This window comes from Dreissena polymorpha, chromosome 5 (assembly GCF_020536995.1).
Source record: "Dreissena polymorpha isolate Duluth1 chromosome 5, UMN_Dpol_1.0, whole genome shotgun sequence".
Lineage (NCBI taxonomy): Eukaryota > Metazoa > Mollusca > Bivalvia > Myida > Dreissenidae > Dreissena > Dreissena polymorpha.
The window spans coordinates 81,239,030-81,258,237 of record NC_068359.1 but is presented as its reverse complement, the minus strand read 5'-3'; the positions used below and the strand labels follow the sequence as shown (position 1 = coordinate 81,258,237).

The 19,208-nt window shown below is 37.1% G+C and overlaps 2 protein-coding genes across 2 annotated transcripts in view; both read right to left on the bottom strand.

Annotated features, from left to right (window-relative positions):
• Positions 1-5,783: 5,783 nt before the first annotated feature.
• LOC127831401 (muscarinic acetylcholine receptor M3-like) lies at positions 5,784-6,614 on the bottom strand. Its single transcript, XM_052356387.1, has one exon. The coding sequence runs from the start codon at positions 6,612-6,614 to the stop codon at positions 5,784-5,786; it is 831 nt and encodes a 276-aa protein (XP_052212347.1).
• A 4,067-nt stretch (positions 6,615-10,681) lies between these two features.
• Positions 10,682-19,208, bottom strand: part of LOC127831400 (inositol 1,4,5-trisphosphate receptor type 3-like) — a 103,014-nt gene continuing 94,487 nt past the window's right edge. Inside the window, exons 65-67 of the mRNA XM_052356386.1 lie at positions 15,546-15,665; positions 11,853-11,990; positions 10,682-11,437 (exon numbers count right to left, since the gene is read on the bottom strand). Of these exons, the coding sequence (XP_052212346.1) occupies positions 10,682-11,437; positions 11,853-11,990; positions 15,546-15,665 (1,014 nt within the window). The remainder of the gene's footprint in view (positions 11,438-11,852; positions 11,991-15,545; positions 15,666-19,208) is intronic.

Below are 19,208 nucleotides of genomic sequence, written 5' to 3'. Positions count from 1 at the left end.
CTTGGTTCGAAACAGTTTGCGATCGACTGATATTTTTGCGCAACAATAGCGGACGTCTTTCGACCTCTCTTAGATATTTTTATTTCGCATCGTTATAGAAACTGAAAGTACAGGCGCTTTATAAATACATGCACAATGAGCGACGGATAAAGTCAGATTGAAAACGCATGTATGTCGAGGAAAATAATTTGATCAGACGCTTTATTTAACTATGAAATCTAGAACGCAGAGAGTTTGAATAAAGCTTGACTGTTTTCATGCTCCGTCATCCAGGCGCTGGCTTAATAAAGACGCGTGACGATAATAATTTCAAAGAGAAAGTACCGAAAATGAGCAAAGCATTTTCGATTGAAGCTGTTGTGTCGTACGCATCGAATTTGACGAATTTGCGTACAAATCAAAATGGTTGCGTTTTCAATACGCATGTTATTGACTTTCTTTGCGTTTTTAGACATTTTAATAGGGTGAAAGACGCAGATACGCAGCTTATCTGGGGCACTGTTAATCTCAGCGTAATAGTCGATGATTAATAAATGACAGTATGTTGCCTGGATTTCAGAATGAATGAACATTAAGGCATTGTTAGGTACTGTACACAAGAAAAGAAATATTTAATTACTTAAATGATTTCCAATTATATATTTATTTTCTATGGATCATAAACAATGGAAATATTTATAAATTGTTAACTTAAATATTGTTTAAACTAAAGTTAAAACAACAAAAAAGGTGATTTCAACGAGGCTTAGCTAGCTTAAAGCGACTTCAAGTGTAAAATGTAAGGCTTATAATACAACAACAACAACAACATTTTTAATACAACATATATTGATACGGAGAGAAATGTGAAAATTGCAATTAACATATAAGGGCCACCTTGCTATAAATAAACAAATGCATAATATGCTAAATGTATTCAATTTGAATGTTCGTGAACAGCACCGTAATACCAAAATTTCATTTTTTCGATAGTGAAATGTAGCAGGTTCCCATTAAACATAAATGAAATAAAATGCATATTAGATCTGTTAATGAAACCACGAAATTAGGCCTGTATTATATTATGGTTACAATCAAAATTTCATTTATATCTAAATTAAAAAAATCGGTGTCTTTTTAAAAATAACACAATAAACAAAGATCTAAACATTTTTAATAAACAAAAAAGCCATCATGATATCGATGTGTCATTTGCATTTAATAAAAATATTTTCAAAATTATATATGAATAGCAACCGGATTCACTGCCAGACGGTTTTAATACAAGTTCAAAATCAATATGAAATAAATGCTCATTTTTACCACTGATTTTTCATCAACTTCCTATAATATGTATAAGAAACGTTTCTGATAGTTAACTCATTCATTTTGATTACGCCATTTCTCTCTAAAGCATTAATGATTGTATGAAAGTTGTACAAAGCAGTTTAGTTTAGTGCTCTTTAAAAAGAGCATGATACATCGTTACAAGTATAGTATTTCACTCACGTAATGCGCTATAATTGCGATCTGCTTGTCGGAGTTTTCTAATCACTAGACCACGTGACTATGTGGGCGGAGCGATCGATAATTTGGCGACTGGTCAATTACGTTTAAATGTTTAAATATATTAACGCTTGGTCATATTACAACTCCCGCTGAACTACGTTACAATGAGAGGTGCGTCTGTACGACAACGCGATACGGCGTCATAACTACAACGGTTACAGCGTCTTGACAGTTATAGACATACACACGCATTTATACAGGTTAATTCTTTGTTTAAACTTACACGTGAAACGGGATATGGCATTTATTTTCATTTATTAATGTTTCTTTACTCGCTACCTAAACTATCGAGACATTTATTTAGCGTGAAATCATGATAAAAGAAAGAAGTTCAAGCTCAAAACATAAAAAATCCAAAAAATTCGTTGTTGCTGGCTTTCAGTTTCTGTCACGATGATTATTTGCAATGATTTGTATCAAGGTCACTCATTTACAAACATGTGATGCCAATGTGTATACCATTATTGGTGATTTCTATCCGATTTTGCAAAAAAAGTTGTAGCATGTCAACTCCGTGTTCATGTTACGTTATCTTCTCTTATGACTAAGACATGTTACGGTGTCTTCTTTACAGCGTTACAGCGCCTGCAGGAAGTCAAATTTACAACCATGGAGATTTTGTTCCACGAGAGTAGCATTTTTAATTACCTCAATTACTGTAAAGAATTTAACAGGAATAAAGAAAATAGTTCGCACATCGAAAGTGGGAAATTCAATAACATATTAAGGTCATTTAAAAGCAAGACTTCATTTGGGTAATATTTATTTGTATTTCTTTATGGCGATTTTGTTAATCAATCAGTAATACAATTTTTAAAGATTTGGTACATTTATTTTTGGACAAAATAATAGTAAATATATTTAATTAAAGACTGAATTAATCTTAGAATCGCAAATTCATTAATATTTGTTTATGTTTTTTTTTAATAATTCAGTACTACAATATTTTACAAGACTTTAAACATTTGTTTAAAGCATTAATCTTAATAAAAGATCTTCTATTAATTCAGTCTTTAAATCAACATTTATTAGTATATTTTTTTAATAAATGCACCAAATCTTTAAAAATGTTAGCATTGATTTATTTAAATCGTAAATTTACTTTCAATAAAGTTACATTTTAAATTCAATCTACATTTTTTGGTTTGGTACCTAAAATAATTATTTTAAAAAAGTTCAGTGGTAGCTCATTCATGCCCCCTTTACTGTAGGCATTGCATTAATTAATCAATTAAAAATTAATCACCAGTTTGCAAATATATGCCCTGATGTAAGACAATAATAGGTGGCATTAACACCTCATTGTAAGTATATCTCTATAAAGATCCATTTTACCGAACCCTCCACAACATTTACTATATTAATATAATTTATCGAACTTGCTATTTACCGAAACATTTAGTACCCGTCGATACTATACCGTAACCTTAAACATTTTGTAGTAAATGCACTGTAACACTCTCTGTAAGACGCCGTAACATTTTAATTCATCAAAATTTATCTCGTTACACTTACATGCAGTTAATTTTGAGACAGATCTTGATAAGATTGATTCAATATTCTTTCTTGCTAACGTTTGTTTGCATTTTCTTCGGTTAAATGTCAGACTTTGAATTATATTCTAATAATTTTATGAGTTGTCTATACAGGTCTGTAAAACTTCCATTTTTTCGATTACATAGGAATAAATTACATGGCAAGCTGTGAAAGAGGAACACAATATCCGTGTTTAAATTAACATTGGCTTACAAATACAACTATTCAAAATTACCGTTATTATCATTTATTTTAACAACGCTCCGTATCGTCAACAAACTGTGGAAAGACGCCTTAACCTTTGTAGTTATGACGCCGTATCGCGTTGTCGTACAGACGCACCTCTCATTGTAACGTAGTTCAGTAGGAGTGATTACAATCAAAAACAAAAACATGCAGGTATCTATTATCGCTTTGGAACTCGTGACTTGTATTTATACGCACATTATGTTGATATTGTCGTCGTTTTTAAAATATTTACTTTATTTATAAGCAAAAATAATATTCATAAACTTTTGCTGCATATGAACGGCGTGAACTAACATGCAACGAACGGGGAGGCCGCCATCGAAAAAATAATATTGGCATGTATCGATTTACATAATCAGCATTGATTTCCATGAAATTCTTTTTTTAAGGAAATATCAAACTGTTCAATTTTACGAAATAAACTTATACATGTATTATAATTAATATGACAATAATAATAATAATATTTCGCGCGATGCAGTGCTGTACTTATTCGTTTTTGAATATAATTTGTAGTTTGAGAAAATGTGATGGCTGAAAAATTTGAAACTATGGGCAGGTCTATGAAAGAAAATGCGCACCACAACACTTGTTCAATAGGTACGTATATAAGGTCGCCGTGGTGTAATGGATATGGTGTCCGCCTAGCGACCGGGAGGTCACGGGTTCGATCCCCGCTGTGGGAGCGTTCTTTCGATCTCCCATATAGACACCAAGTACTGGTTCTAGGCTCAGGAAACGGACTCGAGAGCATTTCAAATAAGTAGGAATTACTTTCTATGCAATCGAGCTAAAATAAATAGGTTTACACTAAACTAAATAAATCCGTATGGACGGATATACAATACCTTACTCACGAGTGTGCATACATGCGTGCGATAACATGTAATTAAAATAGGCAAAGGGAAAAATGTTAAAATACAGTACGTGTTTTTCGTTATTTCTGTTTTATTCCGCTCTTTCGTTTCCAACACAAGATATAACTGGTAAATGTTTTAATGGCGTAATGCACCCCAATTACAGAGATCGTTTGTGTTTCATTGGAAATAGATTTGTTTCTTTTAACCGCCTGATATCTGCGATTCCAAGTAAATAAATCTACCAAAAAGGTCTGTTTGTTGTAAAGTACCGCGTTTGTTTATCAGTTCGCTCAGATTCCCCCATTCGCCGCAATAAATTATTTGAATTAAGAATCTTGCCCTCTTGAATAATACACGTTTACATATACCCACATATTAAACCTAGTGCTTTCGAATTTGATCATCCGCATATCGTGTACTTAAGAAAGAGAACATAAATCTTCCTTTTGTTATTTAAGACTTAATCTAAGTATATCATCTATGGACAACACGCCGTTCTATTGACATTGACAAAAGATACAAAATACAATGTCTTAAGGACATCAAACATTTATCTTATCATGAATCTAACTGTTTCGTTACTGCGTGGGTATTATGTTTTAAGTGACTCGTTCACGGATGTTTTTTATAAAGAACATTTAAAAAAAGTAAATAAGCGTCTACACATTAAAAACATAAACAACAAAACAAACTTTTTAACTAGCAATACATAAAAAACTTAAAACTACTAAAAAAACGCATACAAATGAATACAACGCATTTGAAATATAAATGAAATTCTAGTTATAACCAAATAATAAAAAATGTCTCCACTTAGATTGCTGAAAGTTTATATATAGAATCTAAAACATATCTCTGAGCGATATCTGAGAGAAATATCAGAATCAGATGAAAATAATATATGAATGTGTATATAAAACTTAAAATAGGTTGAGCCGCAATCTAATCTTTTTTATTGTAACGCGTTTCACACGCTTAGTATGGGTAACCTTTTCAACTGACAATAACCTGTAAGCAAAATGTATTTTAATCAATTAATTATCAAGGGTGACCGTTTGAACTGGCAATAACACTGTAAGCAAAATGTATTAAATATATGTGTATACATGTTATATTGTTATACATGTATTATGATTAATATGAAATTAATAATTATAATATTTCGCGCGATGCAGTGCTGTACTTATTCGTTTTTTAATAAAATTTATAGTTTGAGAAAATGCGATGACTTAAACATTTGAAACTGTGGTCAGGTCTATGAAAGCAAATGCGCACCACAACACTTGTTAAATAAGTACGTGTATTACTGTATTGAAATATGAGTCGCGTTCTGAGAAAACTGGGTTTAATGCATGTGCGTAAAGTGTCGTCCCAGATTAGACTGTGCAGTCCGCACAGCCTAATCAGGGACGACACTTTCCGACTAAATTGGATTTTTTCTAAGAAGAGACTTCATTTGAACGAAAAATGTCATAAAAGCGAAAAGTGTCGTCCCTGATTAGCCTGTGCGGACTACACAGGCTAATCTGGGACGACACTTTACGCACATGCATTATGTCCTGTTTAGTCAAAACGCGACTCATATAGTAATTAGCACTCGCATTTTAATATCTTTTTTAACTCTGTCTTAAATTTCTCGTCCATGGTCGCGTAGATGAAAGGGTTCACGAGATTGTTAAGAAGGAATGAATAGAACACAATCTGATACAAATTGTCCTTGGGCAAGGTGTCCTCGTCCTCCTTGCTTACAAACATGCTCCACAACATAAGGGTCAGGTGCGGGAGATAACTGATCACGAACGCGATGGTAACGAACGTCAACATCTTCGTTATGCGTAACGTCTGACGTCCTGATGACGTCGAAGACGATAAACGCTTCATCACCTTGCTCGCCCATTTGGACGATTTCTCCCGAAGCCGAGATTTCGATTTCTTGCTTCCGTCGCTCGTGTTTGAGTCAATGCTGTTTTGAACAATGAGTTGTCCTCTTAATTCCATAGCACGTGATGCACGGGACGGCTGCAGTTGTGCGCCATTTTGGGGCGGGAACTGAGAATCGCTTTCAATAATATCGTCATCGCTTTTCTCGAGGGAATGGTCCGTCCTACTGTTACACTGTTCGGTTTCCTTCTTTTTAATGCGCTTGGTGATACGGTCTTTGCCCATCTTCGACACTGTTCTGGCGATTCGTATATAGCTCACCGCCATAATCGCCGTGGAAAGGAAAGCTAAGACTAGAAGGTATACGTTGAAGTATTTCGGCCATTCGGTCTCGCTGAAATGGTCGGTGATAAAACACTTTGTTCCTGTGGCGTTTTTGTAACCAGTTGAAATAGTTTTGTTTCCATACAGCACAAGCGCCGGACTAGACGATATAGACGATATGCCGAAAACCACCACGTATATAGCCCGCTTCGCCATCGGGACCGTAAACTGGGTTTTAAATGGCGTGCAGATTTTGCGGCATCTTTCTATAGCAATCAAAACCAGGGTAAGACTCGATGCGACGCACGTGTAATAGAGGACAAACCGGAATATTTTGCACGAGATTGCGTCATGGTAGTGAAAGGCAAAGAATGACTCCGATATAATCCAAGGGGCTCCAACAGCGCAGGCCAGAAGGTCATAAATGGCGAGCGTGAGAATAAAACATCTATGCGTCGAAGATGTAAATCGAAAATAAAATATTATTAACACCAGAATATTACCAATTACGCCGATGATCATAATAAGCACTAGATACACAATCGAACCCACCAAAGTCCGAGCTTTTTCGCGACTTAGATCTGCGTCCGTCCAGTTTTTACTGTCGTCTAAACCTGACACGGGCGAGTACATTTATGCCCTTTTAATATTCAAACGTTCAGTACAGTGAATAATCCGTTAATTTGAAACACGAACACGAACTAGTATCCCAGGATTTCGAACACAGAACCCGATCAGTTCCGATGGTTAAAATATTAGCAACTATTCACAGCACAGCGTAAAACTACATTAATAATTCATCCAATACTTGAGTATAACTTCCGTAGTCCAACGCTACCGGTCACAACGCGATATCTCAAGTGGTTTCTATTCTACCAAATCTAACCTAATACTTATGATAGGTCGGGAAATGACATGCTATCTCTGACGTGCGTGTATCAACAAATACATTTATGTTCATCCGTCAGGCGTCTGGAGTGATCTGACGCGCGAACTTTTGCTCTTTTGTAGTTATATCAGACGCTGTGTTAGTACGGGTTACGGCGGCTTTTCCTCTGATTTCACCGATAATTAGCCTAAGCGCAAGGCAGTCGATCTTTTGCAATATGATAGAGGGGATTTACTTGTGATTATCATATTGTTACAATACACGACCTTGTGGACTCGAGTACACATCATCAACTATTAAAACTAAATGAAAAAATACTGTACTAATTGGAAAAAAAGTGTGTACAATTTATGCTATTACAGTGCGTACGTACATTAACATGTTGATAAAAGTTCATCCTATCTCGAACGCTTAAATTTCACGTTGTGAAACAACTAACAAACAGTTGTTAATAAATTATACTTCTTGTATAATTAAAAATGGCCTATTGATATTTTTATGTTAGCACAATATTTTCACTTCCTGTGTTTATTGACAAAACATTCAGTTGTGGATGCTTAAACTATATGGTTTATTCCAAATAATAGAATGGCAGCATATAATTCGACCTTTATTTGGTCGGTAAATTGGCATTTAATTACTTACCGACTGCTGTTTTCAATAGATATATCTATTGAATCTATATTCAATAGATCTAAACGGTCGCGGCAGATATTGTGATTTAATCATTGCATATTTGGAATGAATGATGTATAGATAATAGTTGGCCTGAATACTGAAATCTCTCGCCAAAGGCTTTAAGTATCGATATCCGTTTTAACAGAAATAGCAAATGCGTATTTGACAGAGAATACGAGACCAATAGCTTTTGCATTTATTAAAAAAAAAATTAATGGGCCTGTTCACGATTTGGTAAATTGACAAAATTAAAAAAAAAGTTGTGTCATATTCGCAAATTTTCGTTTTAGTTATGATATTTGTGAGGACACAGATATACTGAACATTTACCATGTTCTAAAATATCCACTATATGCATCTTTTGACGATTTAAAAACCAGAATATTATAAAGCGTTGCAACGCGAAACCAGAATAATTTGGAGAGTTCTGTTGTTGTCGTTATTTTTTTTGTGAAACAACGAGGATTGCTTATATAAGGTAGAAAATACATGCATCATGGTATGAGCACGGATGGCCTAAGCGGTTTATTTTTACTCCAGGATTCCAGCGGTCAGTGGTTCCAGCCCAGTTGAGGGTTACTTTTTTTTATATTTTTTTAAATTGTAATCTTGTATCTTTACTAGAGCTTTTTAGATCTCATATTTACATTTATCAATATTAAGCATTTAATGACAAACTTCAATACATGCCAAAATCTGTGAAAAGGCCCCTTTAAGACAAACAAAAAAAGCTCTACTGTACGTGGTAAGAAACATAGAAGTGTTTTTAAATGTACAATCGAGCACATTTAGTTAACACTTTAACGAATGAGTCGAAGTTGGTTATGAAGTTTACAAAACACGGACATTGCCTTAATTGGCATGAATCAAATGTATAGATTTTTTTAATTAGAAATGGCTGAGACGTATACAAAGAGGTTGTCAAATTAACGATCTTGTATTTATTACATATGCAATCAGTTATGCAATAGTTACTTTATGTATCTAAAGTTGAATTATGTGCATTTATATATATAAATGTATATATATATGATGTTTTTCCTAGAAATACAAATAAAATATCCATCCATCCATTCATCCATCGATCCATCGATCCATCCATCCATCGATCCATTCATCCATCCATCCATCCATCCATCCATCCATCCATCCATCAATCTTTCTATCTATCTATCTATTGATACTTTTTGGATTGCTATGTTGATATCAATAATATAAATCGAAGGATTGACGAGTAAAGGGCAAAATAAATCAACGGGGATATTAATACGTTTATTTATAAAGTAAAAAAAAAGAAGTAACAAACGCTAGAAAGTCATCGAATGTACGCCTGCACGTGACTTATTTTAACTGTACGTGCAGAATAACAACAACAACATTTTCACTCTAAAATATGATCGAAAATTGAAGAATACACACACACGCATGACTTGTTTAAAAAGAAAATATTCCTATAAGAGTTATACAAATAACTAAGAGTTAACTAAATTAATTAAGAGTTTTATTGATCCAAGAAACTTCTGAGTGTATTAGTTTTAATTTGTAGATATCGGAAAGTATGAGGCGACATGTGTTCTGTTACTATAGATACAAATTAAATGAGGCAGAACATCGATCGTACTGAATGATAACGTAGAAATCGCATTTAAACTAATTTGATTGCAGCAAGATAGTCAAGTTCGTATTTTAAAAGATAGTCACAGACACGTTGACATTGTTTAAATTATTTCATGATAATAGCATACACGTCATTTTTTTATGTTAACATACTTTTATATAATATTGTAACAAGGAAAATCTTTTCGAGAAAAAATACTACACTTTATTTTTCGAGAAATTTCCGAAAAATTGTATCAAACTTGTCACTTTTGATATTCTTACATACCCGTATATAATCGTGCAAATAAAAGACATTTTATTTGGAAGAAAGTAGCGTCTATGATTTTTTTAAAGTTGCTTAATAACGCATGAATAGCATATGAAATATCAAGAGGAATAAAATATGGGAACGCCATAGGTAAAATATACCAACTGTCGGATAAGAAATGTTGTTGCAAAATTCAGGCGCAATTATATTAAGAATTTAAAATGTATATCCATGCTCTTGTTAATCGAAATCAAGGACACATAAAGCACGAACAGTTCTACTACTCTAGACGTTTAATACACGCAATAATTTACTCTCTTTTTTTCAAATCTCGGATAGCAGCATATTCATAACGTTCCTCAATGTTTTGCTTAGTTACTTGAAAAAGGATTATAAACACTTTTTATTACAAGGAAGTTTGGCAAATTAAAATTTCATAAAAATAAGCATTTATGCATCATAATCACTTAGGAAAAATAAACTTGAAGAGCTTGGCGTTTGCGGGGTTGACACTGTTGCAATACGAATGTTCTGATTGATCGTATCGTCTCCTGATCTTATTTTGTTTAAATTCACACATTACCGGTATGCAATTGCATTTTCATAATGCCTGCACATTTAGTAAATGATTAATAACGTCACGATTGCCCCTTTATCTCAAAGCACGTGCAATTTAGCACTCTAATATGCTCTTTGTGTAGCTAAAACGTATTGTTATCTTAATGGAAAATGCATCGCTATCGACATGAAAAGTAAGTTGCAAATTGGTCCATTGGAAGATTTGTTAGCATGCAGATTTCTTCTTCAAAATAAAATCCCACATCATTTTGCTAGACAGTAAATTATGTTTTAAAATCTCGTCTCCGGGATAATGTCGTCAGACGTCACGCTGTCGGCGTCGCGCTCCCTGTCTACATCCGGTAGGCGGTCCGGCGGCAAGGTCAGAGGTCGACCTTCCGGGAACGTCTGCGACAGCCGCCGCTCCTGCGAGTACTGATGCGAGAGGTGACGTAAGTACGGCATCGGGTCCGACTCGGCGAAGAACGACGTGTGCTCCCTCGGACTGGTTGCGAGACTCATCCGTGGACTGCGCATGCGGTCGAACGACTGACGTCGACTCATGGAAACCGGCGCGATATCCAGTAAGTCGTTGTCAACGCCGAACACGGTCGGGCTCTGAACTCGTTCGTCGTAGCCGTAACCGCCGCCTATAAGCGGTTCATGGTCGTCCTCGTAGCGAGACGGCGACCGCCGCCGAAAGAGAGCGTCGCGCGGGTCCATGGGGCTGACGCTTCGTCGGCGTCGGTCGCGTAATGGGCGCCCACCCGGACCGCTCGCGACGATAGAGGGACGCCTCATTGTTACGCCTGTAAGACTCTGTCGGCGGGAGTAGCTTGGTGACAGAAGCTGCGGTGGGCTTTCTATCGCCAGCTGGAGTGTGGCCTGACCTGGCTGGTCGTCATCGTCGCCTCCCCGTATCGACAGATTATCCTCTGACGCCGAACGTGGAGGCACTTTGGCCTTTTTGCGGAAGGACCCGAGGCGGTATTTCTCCTCCCATGCCTTCTGCCTCATACGCTCTTCATATCGTTTCTTTTCCAACTCCTAAGATTGAAATGACAAAGTTGTATATTCTATACTTTTATGTTGCGTTTAGTGAGAAACAATCCAAAGAACATTAATCATATATCTATATCCATGAACATAAGTAAAAGTATATGATACAGTCCGTCACGATTGTCTGAATTACAAGATATTTCTGTATGTCAATGGCTTGCGAATTTATTTTTATTTTTTTGCACGGAGGTGTATTTTTATTTATAAAGAAAGTCGTTGAATGAATTATTTGGCAAAACGCATCATTGTTTCCAGATGAGGCTAACTGAGAGTGGGACGTGTCCATTCTGAGGAGATTAAAACCTATGTATAAAGCTACTGTCTCTAAAGTTAATGAACGCTTGCAATTGCCTACAAAGTGACTGAACGCTTGCAAATGTCTATAAAGTTATTGGACGCTTGCCTCTCGCTTCTGCTTGTCCACGATGGAGGTGACCTGGAACAGGAGGTCGTCTATCTTGGCCTCTGTTGAGTCCTGACCCATGGCCGCCAGCGACAGGGCGCGGTCCAGCGGGAAGAAGTCATAGTTCTCCTTCAGTAACTGTAAAGCAAGGGGATCGGACGATGGAATGAGTAAATGTACCACTAGTGACAGTGCGCGGTGAAGCCGGAAGGAGTAAAAGTTTTCCTGCCGTAGCTGTAAAGGCATGAGATACTGACTACTAAAGGAGGCAATATGGGCGCTAGTGATTGGGCGCGGTCCAGCGGGAAAAAGTCAAAGTTTTCCTCCTGCAGTATTAAAGGAATGTGGGAAAGATGATTACCGGTAAAGCAAAGTATATGACCGCTTGTGACAATACGTGCTCCGGTGAAAAGGAGTCAAATCTCCCCATCTGTAGCTGTGACGGTAGGGGAATACGACAATGAGCGGAGATAATATGACCGCCTGTTTCAAGACGCGGCCCAGCGGGAAGAAGTCAAAGTTCTCCATATGTAGCTGCTTAAGTTGGGGATGAAAGGATTAGAAGAGATAATGACTGCTAGTGAAAGAACGCGGCTAAGCGGGAAAAAGTCCTTGTTCTCCTTAAGTAGCTGTAAAGTTAGGGGGTGAAGACTAGGGCGCGGTCAAGCGGGATGAAGTCAAAGTCCTCCATCTATAGCTTCACAGGCACGATATAAAAACTATTAAAGGAGACAAAATGGCTGCCAACGAAATTGCGTGGTCTAGTTGGAAAACGTAAACGTTTTCATTATGTAGATGTAAAGGCAGTTGATAAACTATTTACAAAGCCAATATTACAGCCAGTAAAAGGGCGCGGCCCAGCGGAACGTAGTCCAAAGTCTCATTACGTAGCTATAAAGGCAAGAGGGGCAGACAAATACAGGAGAAAATGTGACCGCAAACGATAGAACGCAGTTCAGTGAAGATAAGTCCTTGTTATCCTTCTGTAGCTGTAAAGTCAAGTGACACAAGATTAAAGGAGACAATATGACACCTAGTGGCAGGGTGTGGTCCAGCTGCAAGAAAACAAAGATCTCATTCTGTAGCTGTAGATGCGCGGAAAATAGACGATTAAAGGAGATGATATGACCTCAACGCGACAGTACGCGGCCCAGCGGGAAGAAGTCAAAGTTTTCCTACTGTAGCTATAAACGCGAGGAAGAGAGACGATTAAAGGAGATGATATGGCCGCTTGTGACAGGACGTGGTCCAGTTAAACGGAGTCAACATTTTTCTTCAGTAGCTGTTCAAGCAAGGAAGATATACGATTAAAGCCATTTAAATGAGATACTATAACCGCTAGTGACAAGGCGCGGTCAAGCGGGAAGATTTGAAAGTTCCCCCGCTATCGACAGGGCGCGGTTCAGTGGGAAAGAGTAAAAGTTCTCTTGCATTAGCTGTAATGCAGGCTAGGCATACTACTAAAGGAGACGGGCGACTGATAGAGTGCGGTCCAGTTTGAAGAAGGAAGTAAAAGTGTTCCTTCAGTAGCGGTAAAAAAGGATGGGGAATCAGACTATTAAAGAAGACATTACGGCCACCAACGACAGGGCACTCTCCATCAAAATTAGTCATAGTTCTACTTCTATATATGTAAAGGCAAGAAATGCGTTCTCCATTTGCATACGAAATGGAAGTGTATTTGTTAATCCTTTTTTAACTGTTAGAACTTATCGGTTTGGTTTAAAATTTGAACATTCATTTAGGCCGATTGCATATAAAGCCTTAAGTTAATTGAACGCCCTAGAGTCCGTTACCTGGGTAAAACCAGTTCTTAGTGTCTTTGTGGGAGATCGAACGATCGCTCCAACAGTAACCTCCTGGTCGTTAGGTGGTCGATACATATCCACTACTCTACGACGACCCCTAAACTTGCTAGTTTGTAAAGGAAAATCTCTAGAGACGTAAAGTCGTTGATCACCACGGTGATCTTTAGACTCACTAGTTTGTAAACGAACATCTCTAGAGCCGTGTAGTTGTTGATTACCAGGGCGACCCATAAACTTACTAGTTTGTAGACGAACATCACAAGAGCCGTGTAGTCGTTGATCACCACGGCGACCTCTAAACTTACATAGTTTGTAAACGAACATCTCTAGAGCCGTGTAGTCGTTGATTACCACGGCGACCCATAAACTTACTAGTTTGTAGACGAACATCACTAGAGCCGTGTAGTCGTTGATCACCACGGCGACCCATAAACTTACTAGTTTGTAGACGAACATCTCTAGAGCAGTGTAGTCGTTGATTACCACGGCGACCTCTAAACTTACTAGTTTGTAAACGAACATATCTAGAGCCGTGTAGTCGTTGATCAGCAACGGCGACCCATAAACTTACTAGTTTGCAAACGAACATCTCTAGAGCCGTGTAGTAGTTGATCACCACGGCGACCTCTAAACTTACTAGTTTGTAAACGAACATCTCTAGAGCCGTGTAGTCATTTATCGACACGGCGACCTCTAAACTTATTAGTTTGAAGACGAACATCTCCAGAGCTTGTAGTAGTTGATCACCACGGCGACCCCTAAACTTGCTAGTTTGTAGACGAACATCTCTAGAGCCGTGTAGTCGTTGATCACCACGACGACCGCTAAACTTACTAGTTTGTAGACGAACATCTCTAGAGCCGTGTAGTCATTTATCACCACGGCGACCTCTAAACTTACTTGTTTGTAGACGAACATCTCCAGAGCCGTGTAGTCGTTGATTACCACGGCGACCCCTAAACTTGATAGTTTGTAGACGAACATCTCTAGAGCCGTGTAGTCGTTAATCACCACGGCGACCGCTAAACTTACTAGTTTGTAGACAAACATCTCTAGAGCCGTGTAGTCGTTGATCACCACGGCGACCTCTAAACTTACTAGTTTGTTGACGAACATCTATAGAGCCATGTAGTCGTTGATCATCACGGCGACCTCTAAACTTACCAGTTTGTAGACGAACATCTCTAGAGCCGTGTAGTCGTTGATCACCACGGCGACCGCTAAACTTACTAGTTTGTAGACGAACATCTCTAGAGCCGTGTAGTCGTTGATCACCATGGCGACCTCTAAACTTACTAGTTTGTAGACGAACATCTCTAGAGAGTGTAGTCGTTGCTCACCACGGCGGCCTCTCAACTTACTAGTTTGAAGACGAACATCTGTAGACCCGTGTAGTCGTTGATAACCACGGCGACCTGTTAACTTACTAGTTTGTAGACGTACATCTCTAGAGAGTGTACTCGTTGATCACCACGGCGTCCTCTAAACTTACTAGTTTGTAGACGAACATCTCTAGAAAGTGTAGTCGTTGCTCACCACGGCGACCTCTAAACTTACTAGTTTGTAGACGTACATCTCTAGACCTGTGTAGTCGTTGATAACCACGGCGACCTCTAAACTTACTAGTTTGTAGACGAACATCTCTAGAAAGTGTAGTCGTTGCTCACCACGGCGACCTCTAAACTTACTAGTTTGTAAACGTACATCTCTAGACCCGTGTAGTCGTTGATAACCACGGCGACCTCTTAACTTACTAGTTTGTAGACGAACATCTCTAGAAAGTGTAGTCGTTGCTCACCACGGCGACCTATAAACTTACTAGTTTGTAGACGTACATCTGTAGACCCGTGTAGTCGTTGCTCACCACGGCGACCTCTAAACTTACTAGTTTGTAGACGAACATCTCTAGAGCCGTGTAGTCATTGATCTTCGTCCCGTTGAGATGGATGAAGAAGAAAATATACGACCACATGTTGTGCTCTTGGCGGACATGATGCTCGAACCCCTGAAACAAAAATGGCGTTTGACGGTCAATTGTAACATGCTATTTAGTTTAAACATAACTAATTATCGCTCTAAAAGGGACTTAATGGTTAATTATAAAGCCCAATTCTTTTGATAAAATCGAGCTTGGATAACTTATATATATGTATTATTTTCCTAGAAGCGGGAATACGGGGCTAAAGCATGTGTGGAAACAGTCATTTCAGATTAGCCGGTGCAGACCGCACAGGCTAATAAGATACTAAAATGTCCGCTTAAACTGGATACCGCTTAGAAAAGAAATCTTTCAAGAGAAAATTACATTGCAAGGGGAAACTGTCGTCAGTGATAAGCCACTGTGGAAGGCACAATCTGGGACGACAATTTATGCAAGTGCATTAAGCCCCGTTTTCCCAGAGCGCGACCCATGTACAGAAAACACTGATCATTGTTAAACTACTCAATAATCAATGCACGATGTCACTTTTCGGAACGCACTGCAATATATTTCTTATTTTAATAGTGCATAATTTACCTTATTCTGTAAAAATCAAAATATTGTTTGAATAATTGCCGTGTATCAATAAATACACAACTTTGTGCCACCTTGATGTATACTTTCGCCTTCGTGGTTAAGTCGAGGGTAGGAACTTTGTTCATGGAACGAAATAGGAATATATCGAAATATATTTCGTAAACAAATAAATCTATACAAAATAATAACTGTCCCTGGCGTTTCCTGTATGGTAAAATATTAATAGTACTGACTGTAGGGCTGCAACGAATCCAAAAAAAATGTTCGGATTCGAATCCGAATCCAAATATGGTTTCTTACTGTTTTTCGGATCCGGATCCCTCATATAAGAGAAAATTAGAAGTTTCTGTCTAAATTAAAGAACTCAATGGTATTAGAAGTATAATTTGACTAAATAACATAGAATATTTATTAACATAACAAAGTTCTCGTTTAACATTGTAGCAATGTCAAAATAAAATGAAACCTTAACAATTATTCACTTAATAGTTTGTTTGTTAACATATGCTTTTCACTGTTCATACAGTTTGATGTTTGTTTTCACAAAAATTATCATTTCAACATTGTCCGGGTCCAGGCAAGTCCTATGAGCACTGGCGAGATCTCCTGCTGTGCAGAAGATTCTCTCACTGGGCACCGAGGTTCCTTGCATCACAAGATAGCATTTAAACTTCGTAGATGATGCTTTCAAGACATTACAATTTACATGATGCAGGAACTCAATTGGACCAGTCGTCCATATAAACGGACTCCCAGAGCCTTTGATAATTTTTGCTATGGTGGCTCAGGGAGTCCATATGCACCCCTTCATAAAAATGGGTGCAGTTCAGCGCAGTGAATCCGTGCGCTTCACTAAACTGACGTCGTTCGAGACAAATTGAGGAAAATAATGAATAAACTTCATAAACATGTTAAATTTACCTGAATGGCAACCTACGGATGTTATCCTTAGCATGCACCCTATAAAAACACGACGATGTTTTAACACACATTTCTCGCTGATAACTGTAATTATAAGCAGCCCATTGAGCTATAAAGCGTAGAATTGAATTATTGCAACAATTGGACAGGTCGCGAAATTATGCAAAATTTACCTGAATACATTCCAGAAACACTGGATCCACTACCGTTGTTTTTAATACAATTCAGAAAGACAATAAGGATTGAAAACTTACTTATTGCCATTATGAATTGCATTTGTAATGTGTAAATCCTCCACGATTTCGAATTAGTTTTTCTTTGTCGCAAATGACAATCTTATACAATAAAAGCCGAAGGATCTCGAATGATCTGCTATTTGACTGTCACACGTCAATAAATATCGACTAATATGATAATAGGTGCTACCTAATTTACGGGCAAAAGCTTATTTGATGTTTGTTAAAGATAACACGGGTAATATATGTCTGCACATTATCTTCTTCTTCTTTTATAATAATGGCTATGTTCAATACTGATACATTATGGCCATGCGTGGGGGGTTAAAAAGAAATAGATTGATAGGTTTCCCGAGTTACTCAATCCACTCAGGAAAATCCTATCAACAGTGGTAAAAAAGGTGCAAAACCTAACACCTTAAGCCCTTAAGACTTAAATATATACATATACAACTGTGCATGTGGTGAGAATATTAGTCGGGTTAAAAACAGGATAAAAGCAGAATCATGTGATCTAAGGAAGGAACACTGATGTAGACAGCACTGATTTAAATCCAGGGATCGTATCAGCGCTGACTACATAAGATGGAAGTGTGTTCCATTGTACAACTGTTCTTGGAAAGAACGAAAATTTGTGGTAATCAGCTGTACTTGGTGGTACATTGTATTTGGTATGCCATGTGATGGTGATGGCGTGAGTGTCTAATGTATGGAGTGAGATAGTGAAGGGGATTGACATCAACATGATTATGATTATATACTGTTTTATAGAACAAAATGAGTCTAGCTTGTTGTCTTCTTGATTGCAAGGTATTCCAATTCATATCCTTAATTATATTTGTGATTTTTTATCATGCAACAAAACATTCAATTTCTTTACAAAACAATATGTAATTTAGCAAAGTAATAAAATATAATTTGTTTAAATCTTAAACAAGTTTATGAAGCTATGCTTTTTGTATAGTAACCCCTTGTACTGTTTTCAAACTCTTAAACATGTATTTCATTTTTTGTTTCCATTTTTCAAAACAATGTTAGAATTAAAAAAAAAAAAAAATCTCGCGAAACTGTGTTTTATCGATGTTTTCCATATGCAGGGATGCCATTTATGTTTTAGGGCGAGATTATTTCTAAAACAATTTTATTTAACTTGAGCATAAAAAAAAGGTGCCGTACTTCATTATTTTGGCCCCATGTCTAAATCATCGACAACGTAAATGTATCCCCTGCATATGTAAATGAAAAACTTTTTGTACTTAATTAATGTTAATAAACATATAAATACAACAATGCTTGCGGGAGTGTTTGCGTCTATCTTGAAAGAAGTGCATAGACCTCATTCACTGCGCAAAACTACACAGAGCAGAAATATCACCTTTGGCTTTGGACACAATACTCTTTGCATATCTTCCGCACTGTTAGAGCTTATGTCATGAAATGTGGTAAACTTATTGTATTTTTCTGAATCCTCAGGAATTAACAGTTGGTAAAAACTATGACTTATGGCATACACAGATTGAACATTACTAGGTTGGTGCTAAGGAGAAAATACTAGTAGCAAAAATTTAGGTTTATGATGAAGACCCACAGCATAAGCTTAACGCTAAATATATGAGTGTACCTGTCACTTTATGTGTGAGACAAAAAATAAACAACAACATACTTATTATCACGAATTTACTGTTATCAACAATAATTGTTTTACCAGTAAATAATTTACCAAACCATATTTAAATAAAATATAATCAAATATTTTTCACCTGAATTTAATTACATTATTTCGTTTATTTTCATTTCATTTAAATCATTTTCATGTTTTGAAAGTTAAGATATTCAGTCATTATGGAATGTGGCATTAAACATATAGACAGCA

What these genes read in the sequence shown, in the direction of transcription:
- LOC127831401 (XM_052356387.1), bottom strand. Translation starts at nt 6,614, where the DNA reads ATGGCGAAGCGGGCTATATACGTGGTGGTTTTCGGCATATCGTCTATA.